Source organism: Heterodontus francisci, chromosome 28 (genome assembly GCF_036365525.1).
Source record: "Heterodontus francisci isolate sHetFra1 chromosome 28, sHetFra1.hap1, whole genome shotgun sequence".
In the NCBI taxonomy this organism is placed as follows: Eukaryota; Metazoa; Chordata; class Chondrichthyes; order Heterodontiformes; family Heterodontidae; genus Heterodontus; species Heterodontus francisci.
The window spans coordinates 14,504,098-14,524,120 of record NC_090398.1 but is presented as its reverse complement, the minus strand read 5'-3'; the positions used below and the strand labels follow the sequence as shown (position 1 = coordinate 14,524,120).

Here is a 20,023-nt window from a genome sequence, read left to right as displayed (position 1 = left end):
CTCCATCTCCCACTCTCTCTCCATCTCCCACTCTCTCTCCATCTCCCCCTCTCTCTCCATCTCCCCCTCTCTCTCCATTTCCCTCTTTCTCTCTCTCTCCATCTCCCCCTCTCTATCCATCTCCCCCTCTGTCTCCATCTGCCCCATCTCTCCATATCCGTCTCTCCCTCTCCAACTCACACCTTTCTCTCCATATCCCCCTCTCTCTCTCACTCTATCTCCCCCTCTCTGTCTCCATCACCCCCTCTCTCTCTATCTCCCCCTCTCTCTCCATCTCCATCTCCTTTTCACTCTGCATCTCCATTTCCCCCACACTCTCTCCATCTCCTCCTCTCTCTCTCCCCATCTCCCCCTCTCTCTCTCTCCAATTCCGTCTCTCTCTCACCATCTCCGTCTCTCTCACTCCCTCTCCCCCTCTCTCTATATCTTCCTCTCTCTCCATCTCCCTCTCTCTCTCCATCTCCCACTCTCTCTCCAACTCCCCCTTTGTCTCCATCCACCCTCTCTCTCCAACTCTCTCTCCCTCTCTCATTCTCACCCGGTCTCTCTCCATCTCCATGTCGCTCTCTCCATCTCCCTCTCCCTCTCCATTTCCCCTTTCTCCATCTCCCTCTCTCTCCATCTCCCCCTCTCTCTCCATCACCCCCTCTCTCTCTCCATCTCCCCCTCTCTCTCTCCATCTCCCCCTCTCTCTCTCCATCTCCCACTCTCACTCTCCATCTCCCCCTCTCTCTCCATCTCGCCGTCTCTCTCCATCTCTCCCACTCTCTCTCCATGTCCCCCTCTCTCTCCAACTCCCCCTCTCTCTCCATGTCCATCTCTCTCCATCTCCCTCTTTCTCTCTCACTCCATCTCCCTCTTTCTCTCTCTCTCCATCTCCCGCTCTCTCTCCATCTCCCCCTCTCTCTCCAACTCCCACTCTCTTTCACCATCTCCATCTCTCTCTCTCTCCATCTCCATCTCTCTCTCTCCATCTCCTCCTCTCCCTCTCCATCTCCGTCCCTCTCTCACTCCATCTCCGTCCCTCTCTCACTCCATCTCCGTCCCACTCTCTCTCCATCTCTGTCTCTCTCACTCCATCTCCCCTTCTCTCTCGATCTCCCCCCCTCTCTCCATATCCACCTCTCTCTCTCCATATCCCCCTCTCTCTCTCCATCTCCCCCTCTCTCTCTCCATCTCCCCCTCTCTCTCTCCATCTCCCCCTCTCTCTCTACATCTGCCCCTCTCTCTCCATCTCCCCGTCTCTCTCCATCTCCCTCTCCCCTCCCTCTCGATCTCCATCTTCCTCTCTCTCTCTCCATCTCCCCCTCTCTCTCTCTCCATATCCCCCCCTCTCTCTCCATCTCCATCTCCCTCTCTCCATCTCCTCCTCTCTCTCCATCTCTCTCTATCTCCCTCCCCATCCCCATCTCCCTCTCCGTCTCCATCCCCATCTATCTCCTCATCTCCCCCTATCTCTCTCCATCTCCCCCTCTCTCTCACCATATCCCCCTCTCTCTCACCATATCCCCCTCTCTCTGTCCATCTCCCCCTCTTTCACTCCATCTCCCCCTCTTTCACTCCATCTCCCCCTCTCTCACTCCATCTCCCCCTCTCTCTCTCCATCGCCCCCTCTCGCCCCATCTCCCCCTCTCTCCATCTTCCCCTCTCTCTCCATCTCCCCATCTCCCTCTCCATCTCCCTCTCTCTCCATCTCCCCCTCTTTCTCTCCATCTCCCCCTCTTTCTCTCCATCTCCCCCTCTCTCTCCATCTCCCCTCTCTCTCCATCTCCCCCTCTCTCTCCATCTCCCCTCTCTCTCCATCTCCATCTCTCTCCAACTCCCTCTTTCTCTCTCTCTCCATCTCCCTTTTTCTCTCTCTCTTGCCATCTCCCCCTCTCTCTCCATCTCCCCCTCTCTCTCCCTCTATCCCTCTCTCTCCATCTACATCGCCCGCTCTCTCTATCCCTCTCTCTCCATCTCCCCCTCTCCTTCCATCTCCCCGTCTTTCTCCATCTCCCTCTCCCTCTCCCTCTCCATCTCCATCTTCCTCTCTCTCTCTCCATCTCCCCCTCTCTCTCTCCATCTCCATCCCCCTCTCTCTCCATCTCCATCCCCCTCTCTCTCCGTCTCGTCTCCCTCTCTCCATCTCCCCCTCTCTCTCTCTCCATCTCCCCCTCTCTCTCCATATCCGTCTCCCTCTCTCCACTCTCTCTCCATATCCCCCCTCTCTCTCCATATCCCCCTATCTCTCTCCATCCCCCCCTCTCTCTCTCCATCCCCCCCTCTCTCACTCCAGCTCCCCCTCTCTCTCCACCTCCCTCTCCCTCTCCCTCTCCATCTCCCCATTTCTATCTGCAACCACCCCTCGCTCCCCATCTCCGTCTCCCCCTCTCCATCTCCCACTCTCTCGCCATAATCCTTCTCTCTCTCTCCATCTCCCCCTCGCGCCCCATCTCCCCCCTCTCTCCATCTCCAATCCCCTCTCCCTCTCCCTCTCCCTCTCCATCTCCATCTTCCTCTCTCCCTCTCCATCTCCCTCTCTCTCCATCTCCCCCTCTTTCTCTCCATCTCCCCCTCTCTCTCCATCTACCCCCCTCGCTCCATCTCCCCTCTCTTGCCATCTCCATCTCTCTCCAACTCCCTCTTTCTATTTCACTATTAGAGATACAGCACTGAAACAGGCCCTTCGGCCCACCGAGTCTGTGCCGACCATCAACCACCCATTTATACTAATCCTACACTAATTCCATATTCCTACCACATCCCCACCTGTCCCTATATTTCCCTACCACCTACCTATACTAGGGGCAATTGCTAATGGCCAATTTACCTATCAACCTGCAAGTCTTTGGCATGTGGGAGGAAACCGGAGCACCCGGAGGAAACCCACGCAGACACAGGGAGAACTTGCAAACTCCACACAGGCAGTACCCGGAATTGAACCCGGGTCCCTGGAGCTGTGAGGCTGCAGTGCTAACCACTGCGCCACTGTACCGACCCATCTCTCTCTCCATCTCCCTTTTCTCTCTCTCTCCATCTCCCCTTCTCTCTCCATCTCCCCTTCTCTCTCCATCTCCCCCTCTCTCTCCATCTCCCCCTCTCTCTCCATCTCCTTATCTCTCTCTCTATCTGCCCTCTCTCTCCATCTCCGTATCTCTCCATCTCCCTCTTTCTCTCCCGCTCCATCTACCTCCTCCTCTCTCTCTCCATCTCCCCCCCTCTCTCTCCATCTCCGTCTCTCTCTCTCCATCTCCGTCTCTCTCTCCATCTCCGTCTCTCTCTCCATCTCCGTCTCTCTCTCTCCATCTCCGTCTCTCTCTCTCCATCTCCGTCTCTCTCTCCATCTCCCCCCTCTCTCTCCATCTCCCCTTCTCTCTCCATCCACCCCTCTCTCCATCTACCCCTCTCTCTCCATCTCCCCCTCCATCTCCATCTCCCCCTCTCTCTCTCCATCTTCCCCTCTCTCTCCATCTCCATCTCCCTTTCCCTCTCCATCTCCATCTCCCCTTCCCTCTCTCCATCTCCTCCTCTCTGTCTCCATCTCCGTCTCTCTCTCTCCATCTCCGTCTCTCTCTCCATCTCCCCCCTCTCTCTCCATCTCCGTCTCTCTCTCTCCATCTCCATCTCTCTCTCTCCATCTCCCCCCCGCTCTCCATCTCCCCTTCTCTCTCCATCTACCCCTCTCTCTCCATCTACCCCTCTCTCTCCATCACCCCATCTCTCTCTCCATCACCCCATCTCTCTCTCCATCTCCCCCTCTCTCTCTCCATCTCCCCTCTCTCTCTCCATCTCCCCCCCGCTCTCCATCTCCCCTTCTCTCTCCATCCACCCCTCTCTCTCCATCTACCCCTCTCTCTCCATCTACCCCTCTCTCTCCATCACCCCATCTCTCGCTCTCCATCTCCCCCTCTCTCTCCATCTCCCCCCTCCTCTCCATTTCCATCTCCCTCCCCCTCTCCATCTCACCCCCATCTCCATCTCCCCCCCTCTCCATCAAACCCACCTCTCTCCATCTCCCCTCTCTCCATCTCCCCCCTCTCTCCATCTCCCTCTCTCCCTCCATCTCTCCCTCCATCTCTCTCCATCTCTCTCCATCTCCCTCTCCATCTCCCCGCATCTCCATCTCCCCCCCATCTCCATCTCCCCCCCATCTCCATCTCTCCCTCTCTCTCCATCCCTCCCTCTCTCTCCATCCCTCCCTCTCTCTCCATCCCCATCTCCCCCTCTCTCTCCATCTACCCCTCTCTCGCTCCATCTACCCCTCTCTCGCTCCATATCCCCCTCTCTCTCTCCATCTACCCCTCTCTCTCCATCTACCCCTCTCTCGCTCCATCTCCCCCTCTCTCTCTCCATCTCCCCCTCTCTCTCTCCATCTCCCCCTCTCTTTCACCATCTCCTCCTCCTCTCTCTCCATCTCCCCCTTTCTCTCTCCATGTCTCCGTCTCTCTCCATTCTCCCCCTGTTTATCCATCTACCCCTCTCTCCATTTCCCTCTCTCTTTCTACCTCCCTCTCTCTCCATCTCGCCCTCTCTCTCCATCTCCATCTCCCTTTCCCTCTCCATCTCCCTTTCCCTCTCCATCTCCATCTCCCCCTCGCTCTCTCCATCTCCATCTCTCTCTCTCCATCCACCCCTCTCTCTCCATCTACCCCTCTCTCTCCATCTCCGCCTCTCTCCCTCCATATCCCCCCCTCTCTCTCCATCTCTGTCTCTCTCTCTCCATCTCTGTCTCTGTCTCTCTCTCTCCATCTCCCCCCACTCTCTCCATATCCCCCCTCTCTCCATCTACCCCTCTTTCTCCATTTCCCCCTCTCTCTCCATTTCCCTATTCCTCTCCATCTCCATCTCCCCCTCTTTCTCGATCTCCCCTTCTCTCTCCATCTCTGACTTTCTCTCCATCTCCCTCTTTCTCTCTCTCCATCTCCCTCTTTCTCTCTCTCTCCATCTCCCCCTATCTCTCCATCTCCCCCTCACTCCATCTCCATCCCCCTCTCCCTCTCCCTCTCCATCTCCATCTTCCTCTTCCTCTCTCCCTCTCCATCTCCCTCTCTCTCCATCTCCCCCTCTTTCTCTCCATCTCCCCCTCTCTCTCCATCTACCCCCCTCTCTCCATCTCCCCTCTCTTGCCATCTCCATCTGTCTCCAACTCCCTCTTTCTATTTCACTATTAGAGATACAGCACTGAAACAGGCCCTTCGGCCCACCGAGTCTGTGCCGACCATCAACCACCCATTTATACTAATCCTACACTAATTCCATATTCCTACCACATCCCCACCTGTCCCTATATTTCCCTACCACCTACCTATACTAGGGGCAATTGCTAATGGCCAATTTACCTATCAACCTGCAAGTCTTTGGCATGTGGGAGGAAACCGGAGCACCCGGAGGAAACCCACGCAGACACAGGCAGAACTTGCAAACTCCACACAGGCAGTACCCGGAATTGAACCCGGGTCCCTGGAGCTGTGAGGCTGCAGAGCTAACCACTGCGCCACTGTACCGACCCATCTCTCTCTCCATCTCCCTTTTTCTCTCTCTCTCCATCTCCCCTTCTCTCTCCATCTCCCCTTCTCTCTCCATCTCCCCCTCTCTCTCCATCTCCCCCTCTCTCTCCAACTCCCCCCCTCTAGCTCCATCTCCCCCTCTCTCTCCATCTCCATCTCCCTTTCCCTCTCCATCTCCATCTCCCCCTCCATCTCCATCTCCCGCTCTCTCTCTCCATCTTCCCCTCTCTCTCCATCTCCATCTCCCTTTCCCTCTCCATCTCCATCTCCCCTTCCCTCTCTCCATCTCCTCCTCTCTGTCTCCATCTCCGTCTCTCTCTCTCCATCTCCGTCTCTCTCTCCATCTCCCCCCTCTCTCTCCATCTCCCCTTCTCTCTCCATCTCCCCCTCTCTCTCCATCTCTGTCTCTCTCCATCTCCCTCTTTCTCTCTCTCTCCGTCTCCCCCTCTCTCTCCATCTCCCCCTCTCTCTCTCCATCTCACACTCTCTCTCTCCAAATCCCCCTCCCTCTCTCCATCTCCCCCCTCTCTCTCCATCTCCCCCCTCTCTCTCCATCTCCTTATCTCTCTCTCCATCTGCCCTCTCTCTCCATCTCCGTATCTCTCCATCTCCCTCTTTCTCTCCCGCTCCATCTACCTCCTCCTCTCTCTCTCCATCTCCCCCCCTCTCTCTCCATCTCCGTCTCTCTCTCTCCATCTCCGTCTCTCTCTCCATCTCCGTCTCTCTCTCTCCATCTCCGTCTCTCTCTCTCCATCAGCGTCTCTCTCTCTCCATCTCCGTCTCTCTCTCTCCATCTCCCCCCTCTCTCTCCATCCACCCCTCTCTCTCCATCTACCCCTCTCTCTCCATCTACCCCTCTCTCTCCATCCACCCCTCTCTCCATCTACCCCTCTCTCTCCATCTCCCCCTCCATCTCCATCACCCCCTCTCTCTCTCCATCTTCCCCTCTCTCTCCATCTCCATCTCCCTTTCCCTCTCCATCTCCATCTCCCCTTCCCTCTCTCCATCTCCTCCTCTCTGTCTCCATCTCCGTCTCTCTCTCTCCATCTCCGTCTCTCTCTCCATCTCCCCCCTCTCTCTCCATCTCCGTCTCTCTCTCTCCATCTCCCCCCCGCTCTCCATCTCCCCTTCTCTCTCCATCTACCCCTCTCTCTCCATCTACCCCTCTCTCTCCATCACCCCATCTCTCTCTCCATCTCCCCCTCTCTCTCTCCATCTCCCCCTCTCTCTCTCCATCTCCGTCTCTCTCTCTCCATCTCCGTCTCTCTCTCCATCTCGCCCCCGCTCTCCATCTCCCCTTCTCTCTCCATCCACCCCTCTCTCTCCATCTACCCCTCTCTCTCCATCTACCCCTCTCTCTCCATCACCCCATCTCTCGCTCTCCATCTCCCCCCCTCTCTCCATCTCCCCCCTCCTCTCCATTTCCATCTCCCTCCCCCTCTCCATCTCCCCCCCATCTCCATCTCCCCCCCTCTCCATCAAACCCACCTCTCTCCATCTCCCCTCTCTCCATCTCCCCCCCTCTCCATCTCCCTCTCTCCCTCCATCTCTCTCCCCCTCCCCCTCTCCATCTCCCCCCATTTCCATCTCCCCCCCCATCTCCATCTCTCCCTCTCTCTCCATCCCTCCCTCTCTCTCCATCCCCATCTCCCCCTCTCTCTCCATCTACCCCTCTCTCCCTCTCTCTCCATCTACCCCTCTCTCGCTCCATATCCCCCTCTCTCTCTCCATCTACCCCTCCCTCTCCATCTACCCCTCTCTCGCTCCATATCCCCCTCTCTCGCTCCATATCCCCCTCTCTCTCTCCATCTACCCCTCTCTCTCCATCTACCCCTCTCTCGCTCCATCTCCCCCTCTCTCTCCATCTCCCCCTCTCTCTCTCCATCTCCCCCTCTCTTTCACCATCTCCTCCTCCTCTCTCTCCATCTCCCCCTTTCTATCTCCATGTCTCCGTCTCTCTCCATTCTCCCCCTGTTTATCCATCTACCCCTCTCTCCATCTCCCTCTCTCTTTCTACCTCCCTCTCTCTCCATCTCCCCCTTTCTCTCCATCTCCATCTCCCTTTCCCTCTCCATCTCCATCTCCCCCTTGCTCTCTCCATCTCCATCTCTCTCTCTCCATCCACCCCTCTCTCTCCATCTACCCCTCTCTCTCCATCTCCGCCTCTCTCCCTCCATATCCCCCCCTCTCTCTCCATCTCTGTCTCTCACTCTCCATCTCTGTCTCTCTCTCCATCTCCCCCCACTCTCTCCATATCCCCCCTCTCTCCATCTACCCCTCTTTCTCCATTTCCCCCTCTCTCTCCATTTCCCTCTTCCTCTCCATCTCCATCTCCCCCTCTTTCTCGATCTCTCCTTCTCTCTCCATCTCTGACTTTCTCTCCATCTCCCTCTTTCTCTCTCTCCATCTCCCTCTTTCTCTCTCTCTCCATCTCCCCCTATCTCTCCATCTCCCCCTCACTCTCCATCTCCCCTCTCTCTCCTGCTCCCCCTCTCTCGCTATCTCCCCCTCTCTCGCCTTCTCCCTTCTCTCTCTCTCCATGTCCCTCTCTCTCCATCTCATCCTCTCTCTCTCCATCTGCCCCTCTCTCTCTCTCTCCATCTCTCCGTCTCTCTCCATCTCCCCTTCTCTCTCCATCTCCCCTTCTCTCTCCATCTCCCCCTCGCGCCCCATCTCCCCCCTCTCTCCATCTCCATCCCCCTCTCCCTCTCCATCTCCCCCTCTCACTCCATCTCCCCTTCTCTCTCTCCATCGCCCCCTCTCGCCCCATCTCCCCCTCTCTCCATCTCCCCCCCCTCTCCATCTCCCCGTCTCCCTCTCCATCTCCCCCTCTTTCTCTTCATCTCCCCCTCTTTCTCTTCATCTCCCCCTCTCTCTCCAGCTACCCCCCTCTCTCCATCTCCCCTCTCTCGCCATCTCCATCTCTCTCCAACTCCCTCTTTCTATTTCACTATTAGAGATACAGCACTGAAACAGGCCCCTCGGCCCACCGAGTCTGTGCTGACCATCAACCACCCATTTATACTAATCCGACACTAATTCCATATTCCTACCACATCCCCACCTGTCCCTATATTTCCCTACCACCTACCTATACTAGGGGAAATTGCTAATGGCCAATTTACCTATCAACCTGCAAGTCTTTGGCATGTGGGAGGAAACCGGAGCACCCGGAGGAAACCCACGCAGACACAGGGAGAACTTGCAAACTCCACACAGGCAGTACCCGGAATTGAACCCGGGTCCCTGGAGCTGTGAGGCTGCAGTGCTAACCACTGCGCCACTGTACCGACCCATCTCTCTCCCAATCTCCCCTTTTCTCTCTCTCTCCATCTCCCCTTCTCTCTCCATCTCCCCTTCTCTCTCCATCTCCCCCTCTCTCTCCATCTCCCCCTCTCTCTCCATCTCCCCCCCTCTAGCTCCATCTCCCCCCCTCTCTCCATCTCCATCTCCCTTTCCCTCTCCATCTCCATCTCCCCCTCCATCTCCATCTCCCCCTCTCTCTCTCCATCTTCCCCTCTCTCTCCATCTCCATCTCCCTTTCCCTCTCCATCTCCCCTTCCCTCTCTCCATCTCCTCCTCTCTGTCTCCATCTCCGTCTCTCTCTCTCCATCTCCGTCTCTCTCTCCATCTCCCCCCTCTCTCTCCACCTCCGTCTCTCTCTCTCCATCTCCGTCTCTCTCTCCATCTCCCCCCCGCTCTCCATCTCCCCTTCTCTCTCCATCCACCCCTCTCTCTCCATCTACCCCTCTCTCTCCATCTACCCCTCTCTCTCCATCACCCCATCTCTCGCTCTCCATCTCCCCCCCTCTCTCCATCTCCCCCCTCCTCTCCATTTCCATCTCCCTCCCCCTCTCCATCTCCCTCCCCCTCTCCATCTCCCCCCCATCTCCATCTCCCCCCCTCTCCATCAAACCCACCTCTCTCCATCTCCCGTCTCTCCATCTCCCCCCCTCTCTCCATCTCCCTCTCTCCCTCCATCTCTCTCCATCTCCCTCTCCCTCCCCCTCTCCATCTCCCCCCATTTCCATCTCCCCCCCATCTCCATCTCTCCCTCTCTCTCCATCCCTCCCTCTCTCTCCATCCCCATCTCCCCCTCTCTCTCCATCTACCCCTCTCTCGCTCCATATCCCCCTCTCTCTCTCCATCTACCCCTCTCTCTCTCCATCTACCCCTCTCTCTCCATCTACCCCTCTCTCGCTCCATCTCCCCCTCTCTCTCTCCATCTCCCCCTCTCTCTCTCCATCTCCCCCTCTCTTTCACCATCTCCTCTTCCTCTCTCTCCATCTCCCCCTTTCTCTCTCCATGTCTCCGTTTCTCTCCATTCTCCCCCTGTTTATCCATCTACCCCTCTCTCCATCTCCCTCTCTCTTTCTACCTCCCTCTCTCTCCATCTCGACCTCTCTCTCCATCTCCCCCTTACTCTCCATCTCCATCTCCCTTTCCCTCTCCATCTCCATCTCCCCCTCGCTCTCTCCATCTCCATCTCTCTCTCTCCATCCACCCCTCTCTCTCCATCTACCCCTCTCTCTCCATCTCCGCCTCTCTCCCTCCATATCCCCCCCTCTCTCTCCATCTCTGTCTCTCACTCTCCATCTCTGTCTCTCTCTCTCCATCTCCCCCCACTCTCTCCATATCCCCCCTCTCTCCATCTACCCCTCTTTCTCCATTTCCCCCTCTCTCTCCATTTCCCTCTTCCTCTCCATCTCCATCTCCCCCTCTTTCTCGATCTCCCCTTCTCTCTCCATCTCTGACTTTCTCTCCATCTCCCTCTTTCTCTCTCTCCATCTCCCCCATCTCTCCATCTCCCCCTCACTCTCCATCTCCCCTCTCTCTCCTGCTCCCCCTCTCTCGCTATCTCCCCCTCTCTCGCCTTCTCCCTTCTCTCTCTCTCCATGTCCCTCTCTCTCCATCTCATCCTCTCTCTCTCCATCTGCCCCTCTCTCTCTCTCTCCATCTCTCCGTCTCTCTCCATCTCCCCTTCTCTCTCCATCTCCCCTTCTCTCTCCATCTCCCCCTCGCGCCCCATCTCCCCCCTCTCTCCATCTCCATCCCCCTCTCCCTCTCCATCTCCCCCTCTCACTCCATCTCCCCTTCTCTCTCTCCATCGCCCCCTCTCGCCCCATCTCCCCCTCTCTCCATCTCCCCCCCCTCTCCATCTCCCCGTCTCCCTCTCCATCTCCCCCTCTTTCTCTTCATCTCCCCCTCTTTCTCTTCATCTCCCCCTCTCTCTCCAGCTACCCCCCTCTCTCCATCTCCCCTCTCTCGCCATCTCCATCTCTCTCCAACTCCCTCTTTCTATTTCACTATTAGAGATACAGCACTGAAACAGGCCCCTCGGCCCACCGAGTCTGTGCTGACCATCAACCACCCATTTATACTAATCCGACACTAATTCCATATTCCTACCACATCCCCACCTGTCCCTATATTTCCCTACCACCTACCTATACTAGGGGAAATTGCTAATGGCCAATTTACCTATCAACCTGCAAGTCTTTGGCATGTGGGAGGAAACCGGAGCACCCGGAGGAAACCCACGCAGACACAGGGAGAACTTGCAAACTCCACACAGGCAGTACCCGGAATTGAACCCGGGTCCCTGGAGCTGTGAGGCTGCAGTGCTAACCACTGCGCCACTGTACCGACCCATCTCTCTCCCAATCTCCCCTTTTCTCTCTCTCTCCATCTCCCCTTCTCTCTCCATCTCCCCTTCTCTCTCCATCTCCCCCTCTCTCTCCATCTCCCCCTCTCTCTCCATCTCCCCCCCTCTAGCTCCATCTCCCCCCCTCTCTCCATCTCCATCTCCCTTTCCCTCTCCATCTCCATCTCCCCCTCCATCTCCATCTCCCCCTCTCTCTCTCCATCTTCCCCTCTCTCTCCATCTCCATCTCCCTTTCCCTCTCCATCTCCCCTTCCCTCTCTCCATCTCCTCCTCTCTGTCTCCATCTCCGTCTCTCTCTCTCCATCTCCGTCTCTCTCTCCATCTCCCCCCTCTCTCTCCACCTCCGTCTCTCTCTCTCCATCTCCGTCTCTCTCTCCATCTCCCCCCCGCTCTCCATCTCCCCTTCTCTCTCCATCCACCCCTCTCTCTCCATCTACCCCTCTCTCTCCATCTACCCCTCTCTCTCCATCACCCCATCTCTCGCTCTCCATCTCCCCCCCTCTCTCCATCTCCCCCCTCCTCTCCATTTCCATCTCCCTCCCCCTCTCCATCTCCCTCCCCCTCTCCATCTCCCCCCCATCTCCATCTCCCCCCCTCTCCATCAAACCCACCTCTCTCCATCTCCCGTCTCTCCATCTCCCCCCCTCTCTCCATCTCCCTCTCTCCCTCCATCTCTCTCCATCTCCCTCTCCCTCCCCCTCTCCATCTCCCCCCATTTCCATCTCCCCCCCATCTCCATCTCTCCCTCTCTCTCCATCCCTCCCTCTCTCTCCATCCCCATCTCCCCCTCTCTCTCCATCTACCCCTCTCTCGCTCCATATCCCCCTCTCTCTCTCCATCTACCCCTCTCTCTCTCCATCTACCCCTCTCTCTCCATCTACCCCTCTCTCGCTCCATCTCCCCCTCTCTCTCTCCATCTCCCCCTCTCTCTCTCCATCTCCCCCTCTCTTTCACCATCTCCTCTTCCTCTCTCTCCATCTCCCCCTTTCTCTCTCCATGTCTCCGTTTCTCTCCATTCTCCCCCTGTTTATCCATCTACCCCTCTCTCCATCTCCCTCTCTCTTTCTACCTCCCTCTCTCTCCATCTCGACCTCTCTCTCCATCTCCCCCTTACTCTCCATCTCCATCTCCCTTTCCCTCTCCATCTCCATCTCCCCCTCGCTCTCTCCATCTCCATCTCTCTCTCTCCATCCACCCCTCTCTCTCCATCTACCCCTCTCTCTCCATCTCCGCCTCTCTCCCTCCATATCCCCCCCTCTCTCTCCATCTCTGTCTCTCACTCTCCATCTCTGTCTCTCTCTCTCCATCTCCCCCCACTCTCTCCATATCCCCCCTCTCTCCATCTACCCCTCTTTCTCCATTTCCCCCTCTCTCTCCATTTCCCTCTTCCTCTCCATCTCCATCTCCCCCTCTTTCTCGATCTCCCCTTCTCTCTCCATCTCTGACTTTCTCTCCATCTCCCTCTTTCTCTCTCTCCATCTCCCCCATCTCTCCATCTCCCCCTCACTCTCCATCTCCCCTCTCTCTCCTGCTCCCCCTCTCTCGCTATCTCCCCCTCTCTCGCCTTCTCCCTTCTCTCTCTCTCCATGTCCCTCTCTCTCCATCTCCTCCTCTCTCTCTCCATCTGCCCCTCTCTCTCTCTCTCCATCTCTCCGTCTCTCTCCATCTCCCCCTCTCTCTCCATCTCCCCATTTCTATCTGCAACCACCCCTCGCTCCCCATCTCCGTCTCCCCCCTCCATCTCCCACTCTCTCGCCATAATCCTTCTCTCTCTCCATCTCCCCCTCGCGCCCCATCTCCCCGCTCTCTCCATCTCCATCCCCCTCTCCCTCTCCATCTCCATCTCCATCTTCCTCACTCTCTCTCCATCTCCCCCTCTCACTCCATCTCCCCTTCTCTCTCTCCATCGCCCCCTCTCGCCCCATCTCCCCCTCTCTCCATCTCCCCCTCTCTCCATCTCCCCCCTCTCTCCATCTTCCCCCTCTCTCCATCTTCCCCTCCCTCTCCATCTCCCCGTCTCCCTCTCCATCTCCCTCTCTCTCCATCTCCCCCTCTTTCTCTTCATCTCCCCCTCTCTCTCCAGCTACCCCCCTCTCTCCATCTCCCCTCTCTCGCCATCTCCATCTCTCTCCAACTCCCTCTTTCTATTTCACTATTAGAGATACAGCACTGAAACAGGCCCCTCGGCCCACCGAGTCTGTGCCGACCATCAACCACCCATTTATACTAATCCTACACTAATTCCATATTCCTACCACATCCCCACCTGTCCCTATATTTCCCTACCACCTACCTATACTAGGGGCAATTGCTAATGGCCAATTTACCTATCAACCTGCAAGTCTTTGGCATGTGGGAGGAAACCGGAGCACCCGGAGGAAACCCACGCAGACACAGGGAGAACTTGCAAACTCCACACAGGCAGTACCCGGAATTGAACCCGGGTCCCTGGAGCTGTGAGGCTGCAGTGCTAACCACTGCGCCACTGTACCGACCCATCTCTCTCTCCATCTCCCTTTTTCTCTCTCTCTCCATCTCCCCTTCTCTCTCCATCTCCCCTTCTCTCTCCATCTCCCCCTCTCTCTCCATCTCCCCCCCTCTAGCTCCATCTCCCCCCCCTCTCTCCATCTCCATCTCCCTTTCCCTCTCCATCTCCATCTCCCCCTCCATCTCCATCTCCCCCTCTCTCTCTCCATCTTCCCCTCTCTCTCTCCATCTTCCCCTCTCTCTCCATCTCCATCTCCCTTTCCCTCTCCATCTCCATCTCCCCTTCCCTCTCTCCATCTCCTCCTCTCTGTCTCCATCTCCGTCTCTCTCTCTCCATCTCCGTCTCTCTCTCCATCTCCCCCCTCTCTCTCCATCTCCCCTTCTCTCTCCATCTCACCCTCTCTCTCCATCTCTGTCTCTCTCCATCTCCCTCTTTCTCTCTCTCTCCGTCTCCCCCTCTCTCTCTCCATCTCACACTCTCTCTCTCCAAATCCCCCTCCCTCTCTCCATCTCCACCCTCTCTCTCCATCTCCTTATCTCTCTCTCCATCTGCCCTCTCTCTCCATCTCCGTATCTCTCCATCTCCCTCTTTCTCTCCCGCTCCATCTACCTCCTCCTCTCTCTCTCCATCTCCCCCTCTCTCTCCCCATCTCCGTCTCTCTCTCTCCATCTCCGTCTCTCTCTCCATCTACCCCTCTCTCTCCATCGCCGTCTCTCTCTCTCCATCTCCGTCTCTCTCTCTCCATCTCCGTCTCTCTCTCCATCTCCCCCCTCTCTCTCCATCTCCCCTTCTCTCTCCATCCACCCCTCTCTCCATCTACCCCTCTCTCTCCATCTACCCCTCTCTCTCCATCTACCCCTCTCTCTCCATCACCCCATCTCTCTCTCCATCCACCCCTCTCTCTCCATCTCCCCCTCTCTCTCTCCATCTCCGTCTCTCTCTCCATCTCGTCCCCGCTCTCCATCTCCCCTTCTCTCTCCATCACCCCATCTCTCTCTCTCAATCTCCCCCTCTCTCTGCATCTCCCCTCTCTCTCTGCATCTCCCTCTCTCGCTCTCCATCTCCCCCTCACTCTCCATCTCCCCCCTCCTCTCCATTTCCATCTCCCTCCCCCTCTCCATCTCCCCCCCATCTCCATCTCCCCCCCTCTCCATCAAACCCACCTCTCTCCATCTCCCCTCTCTCCATCTCCCCCCCTCTCTCCATCTCCCTCTCTCCCTCCATCTCTCTCCATCTCCCTCTCCATCTCCATCTCCCTCCCCCTCTCCATCTCCCCCCCATCTCCATCTCCCCGCCATCTCCATCTCTCCCTCTCTCTCCATCCCCATCTCCCCCTCTCTCTCCATCTACCCCTCTCTCGCTCCATATCCCCCTCTCTCTCTCCATCTACCCCTCTCTCTCCATTTACCCCTCTCTCTCCATCTACCCCTCTCTCGCTCCATCTCCCCCTCTGTCTCTCCATCTCCCCCTCTCTCTCTCCATCTCCCCCTCTCTCTCTCCATCTCCCCCTCTCTTTCACCATCTCCTCCTCCTCTCTCTCCATCTCCCCCTTTCTCTCTCCATGTCTCCGTCTCTCTCTCCATCTCCGTCTTTCTCTCTCTCTCAATCTCCCCCTCTCTCTGCATCTCCCCCTCTCTCTGTGCATCTCCCCCTCTCTCTCTCCATCTCCCCCTCTCTCTCTCCATCTCCCCCTCTCTCTCTCCATCTCCCCCTCTCTCTCCATCTCCCCCCTACTCTCCATTTCCATCTCCCTCCCCCTCTCCATCTCCCCCCATCTCCATCTCCCCCCTCCATAAAACCCACCTCTCTCCATCTCCCCTCTCTCCATTTCCCCCTCTCACAACATCTCACTCTCTTCCTCCATCTCTCTCCATCTCCATCTCCCCCCCATCTCCATCTCCCCCCCATCTCCATCTCTCGCTCTCTCTCCAGCTCCATCTCCCCCTCTCTCTCCATCTACCCCTCTCTTGCTCCATATCCCCCTCTCTCTCTTCATCTACCCCTCTCTCTCCATCTACCGCTCTCTCGCCCCATCTCCCCCCCTCTCTCTCCATCTCCCCTCTCTCTCACCTCCCCTCCTCCTCTCTCTTCTCCACCCCTCATCTCTCTTCTCCCTCTCTCTCTTCTCTTCTCCTTCCTCTCCCTCCCCCTCTCTCCTACTCTCTCCCATCTCCCCCTTTCCTCTCTCCATGTCTCCGTCTCTCTCCATCACCCCCTGTTTATCCATATACCCCTCTCCATCTCCCTCTCTCTTTCTACCTCCCTCTCTCTCCATCTCGCCCTCTCTCTCCATCTCGCCCTCTCTCTCCATCTCCCCATGTCTCCATCTCCCCCTTTCTCTCCATCTCCATCTCCTTTTCCCTCTCCATCTCCATCTCCCCATCTATCTCTCCATCGCCTCCTCTCTCTCTCCATCTCCCCCTCGCTCTCTCCATCTCCATCTCTCTCTCTCCATCCACCCCTCTCTCTCCATCTACCCCTCTCTCTCCATCTCCGCCTCTCTCTCCATCTCTCCGTCTCTCTCCATCTCCCCTTCTCTCTCTATCTCCATCTCTCTCCATCTCCCCCTCTCTCTCTCCATCTCCCTTTCCCTCTACATCTCCATCTCCCCTTCTCTCTCTATCTCCATCTCTCTCCATCTCCCCCTCTCTCTCTCCATCTCCCTTTCCCTCTCTCCATCTCCGTCTCTCTCTCTCCATCTCCGTCTCTCTCTCTCCATCTCCGTCTCTCTCTCTCCATCTCCCCCCTCTCTCTGCATCTCCCCCTCTCTCTCTCCATCTCCCCCTGTCTCGCCATCTCCCCTTCTCTCTCTATCTCCATCTCTCTCCATCTCCCCCTCTCTCCATCTCTCCCTCTCTCTCTCCATCTCCCCCCCTCTCTCTACATCTCCCCCTCTCTCTCCATCTCACCCTCTCTCTCCAAATCCCCCTCCCTCTCTCCATCTCCCCCCTCTTTCTCCATCTCCGTCTCTCTCCATCTCCCTCTTTCTCTCCCTCTCCATCTACCTCTTTCTCTCTCTCCATCTCCCCCTCTCTCTCCATCTCCTCCCTCTCTCTCAATCTCCCCCTGTCTCTCTCCATCTCCCCCTCTCTCTCTCCATCTCCCCCTCTCTCTCTCCATCTCCCCCTCTCTCTCACCAACTCCTCCTCCGCTCTCTCCAACTCCCCCTTTCTCTCTCCATGTCTCCGTCTCTCTCCATCACTCCTGTTTATCCATATCCCACTCACTCTATCTCCCTCTCTCTTTCTACCACCCTCTCTCTCCATCTCCCCCTCTCTCTCCATTTCCCCCTCTCTGTCCATTTTCCTCTTCCTCTCCATCGCCATCTCCCCCTCTTTCTCGATCTCCCCCTATCTCTCCATCTCCGACTTTCTCTCCATCTCCCTCTTTCTCTCTCTCCATCTCCCTCTTTCTCTCTCTCCATCTCCCTCTTTCTCTCTCTCTCCATCTCCCCCTATCTCTCCATCTCCCCCTCACTCTCCATCTCCCCTCTCTCTCCTGCTCCCCCTCTCTCGCTATTTCCTCCTCTCTCACCTTCTCCCTCCTCTCTCTCTCCATCTCCACCTCTCTCTCTCCATCTCTCCCCCTCTTTCTCCATCTCCCCCTCTCTCTCCATCTCCCTCTCTCTCTCCATCTCACCCTCTCTCTCCAAATCCCCCTCCATCTCTCCATCTCCCCCCTCTCTCTCCATCTCCGTATCTCTCTCTCCATCTGCCCTCTCTCTCCATCTCCGTCTCTCTCCATCTCCCTCTTTCTCTCCCTCTCCATCTACCTCTTTCACTCTCTCTCCATCTCCCCCTCTCTTTCCATCTCCTCCCTCTCTCTCAATCTCCCCCGTCTCTCTCCAATCCCCCTCTCGTTCTCCATCTCCTCCTCTCTCTCACCGTCTCCTCCTGCTCTTTCTCCAACTCCCCCTTTCTCTCTCCATGTCTCCGTCTCTCTCCATCACTACTGTTTATCCATATCCCCTCTCTCTATCTCCCTCTCTCTTCTACCACCCTCTCTCTCCATCTACCCCTTTCTCTCCATTTCCCCCACTCTCTCCATTTCCCCCCCTCTCTCTCCATCTCCCCATATGTCTCCATCTCTCCCTTTCTCTCCATCTCCATCTCCCCATCTCTCTCTCCATCTCCCTCTTTCTCTCTCTCTCAATTTCCCCCTCTCTCTCTGCATCTCCCCCTCTCTCTCTCCTCTCCCCCTCTCTCTCTCCTCTCCCCCTCTCTCTCCATCCCCCCCTCCTCTCCATTTCCATCTCCCTCCCCCTCTCCATGTCCCCCCCATCTCCATCTCCCCCCCTCTCCATCACCCCACCGCTCTCCATCTCCCCTCTCTCCATCTCCCCCTCTCTCTCCATCTCCCTCTCTCCCTCTCTCCCTCCATCTCTCTCCATCTCCCTCTCCATCTCCATATCCCTCCCCCTCTCCATCTCCCCCCCATCTCCATCTCCCCCCATCTCCATCTCCCCCCCCCTCTCCATCGCCACACCTCTCTCCATCTCCCTCCCTCTCCATCTCTCCCTCTCTCTCCATCTCCCTCTCTCTCTCCATCTCCCTCTCTCCTCTCTTTCCATCTCCCCTCTCTCCCTCTGTCTTCCTGCGCCCTTTCTCTCTGCACCGCACCCCCCCCCATTTGCCCATCTCTGCCTCTCCCTCATCCGTTCCCTCACCTCTCCCCCAGCTCCCCTCACTCCTTTCCCCTCCCATTTTCATCCGTCCATCTGTCACTCCCCCTTACCCCCTCCACATCTCTTCCCCCCTTTTCTTCTCTTCCCCCACCCCTTTCTCACTCCTCCCCTCTATCTCTAGTGGGCAGCACGGTGGCGCAGTGGTTAGAGCACCGCAGCCTCACAGCTCCAGCGACCCGCGTTCGATTCTGGGTACTGCTTGTTTGGAGTTTGCAAGTTCTCCCCTGTGACCACGTGGGTTTTCGCTGGGTGCTCCGGTTTCCTCCCACCGCCAAAGACTTGCAGGTGATAGGTAAATTGGTCATTGTAAATTGCCCCTAGTGTAGGTAGGTGGTAGGGAATATGGGATTACTGCAGAGTTAGTATAAATGGGTGGTTCTTGGTCGGCACAGACTCGGTGGGCCGAAGGGCCTGTTTCAGTGCTGTATCTCTAAACTAATAAATAAATAAATCTCCACCTCCCCCTATCCTTTATTTCCCTCTCCCCCTCCCTCCCCCTGTCTCTCCCTCCCCCTTTCTGTCCCACCATCTCCATTCCCTCCTTCATCCCCCCATCCCCCTCTCTGTTCCCCTGCTTCACCTCCCTCACTGCCCCCTTTCTCCCTTCCCCTCCCCTTCCTCCTGTGCCCCCCTCCGTCCCATCTCTCCATTCCCTCATCTCTTCATTCCCCCCCTCCGTCCCCCCTCTCTCTGCCCTCCCTCTGCTCCTCCCCGTCCCTCCATCTGCTCCCCCCACTCCGTCCTCCCCCTCTGTCCCTCCGTGCTCCCCTCCCTCCCAGTCTCCGTCCCTGTCTTTCCTTCCCCCTCTCCCTCCATCCACCCCTCCGTCCCTCTCTGCTCCTCTGTCCTCCCCTCCCTCTGTACCCCCTGTCTCTTTCCCACCCCTACGTCACCCCTCACGTCCCCTCCTCTCCATTCCCCCCCTCTCTGTCCCCCCTCCTCCGTTCCACCCCGCCCTGTTCCCACCCACCCCCTCTCCGTCCCCCCACCTCTCCTGCTTCAATTCCTGTTCAAATGGGCGAAAGTGACAGTGAGTCCACATTGAGCTGCACCAGTATCAGTCCATTCTCACCTCTTCCGGAGAGTTCCGCACCTTCTGCAGGTATTTCCTGACAACCTCTTCAGGGCTTTTCCCACTGAACACATACGAACACTGTCCTGTTAACAAGAAGTGAATCATTAAACTGACAGAGAGGGAGACTAAAGAGAGAGAGAGAGACTAGAGAGAGAGAGAGAGAGAGAGACAGAGAGAGACACAGAGACACAGAGTGAGACCTATGGGAGGAGACAGGGGGAGAGAGAGAGGTCGTGACAAGGGAGTGGGAAGATGGGGATTGGAATAAGGTGGGAAAAGCCAGTGTGGGGAGACGGAGAGCTGGAGATGGGGAAGCGACAGGGGACAGAAGCAAGAAGAGGGAGACAGCGGGGAGGAGAGAGATGGGTGGAGAGAGAGAGAGAGAGAAGTGGGTGAGAGAGGGGGGAGTGAGAGAGAGACAGGAGAGAAAGGGACGGGGTGGGGTGGGGTGGAGAGATGAGGTGAAAGCACCCAGTCCTTCCCTCCCTGGTCCTGACCCCTGTCCTCCCTCAGACTCCAAGCCCTGTTGTCCCTCAGACTCCAGGCCTTGTCCCTCCCTCAGACTCCGGGCCCTGTCCCTCCCTCAGACTCCAGGCCCTGTCGTCCCTCAGACTCCGGGCCC

General features: G+C 57.0%; 1 protein-coding gene across 1 annotated transcript in view; it reads right to left on the bottom strand.

Annotated features, from left to right (window-relative positions):
* The window catches only part of LOC137385226 (E3 ubiquitin-protein ligase DTX4-like), a 147,897-nt gene that overhangs the window by 28,204 nt on the left and 99,670 nt on the right, over positions 1-20,023 (bottom strand). Inside the window, exon 3 of the mRNA XM_068060212.1 lies at positions 19,399-19,462. Within this exon, the coding sequence (XP_067916313.1) occupies positions 19,399-19,462 (64 nt within the window). The remainder of the gene's footprint in view (positions 1-19,398; positions 19,463-20,023) is intronic.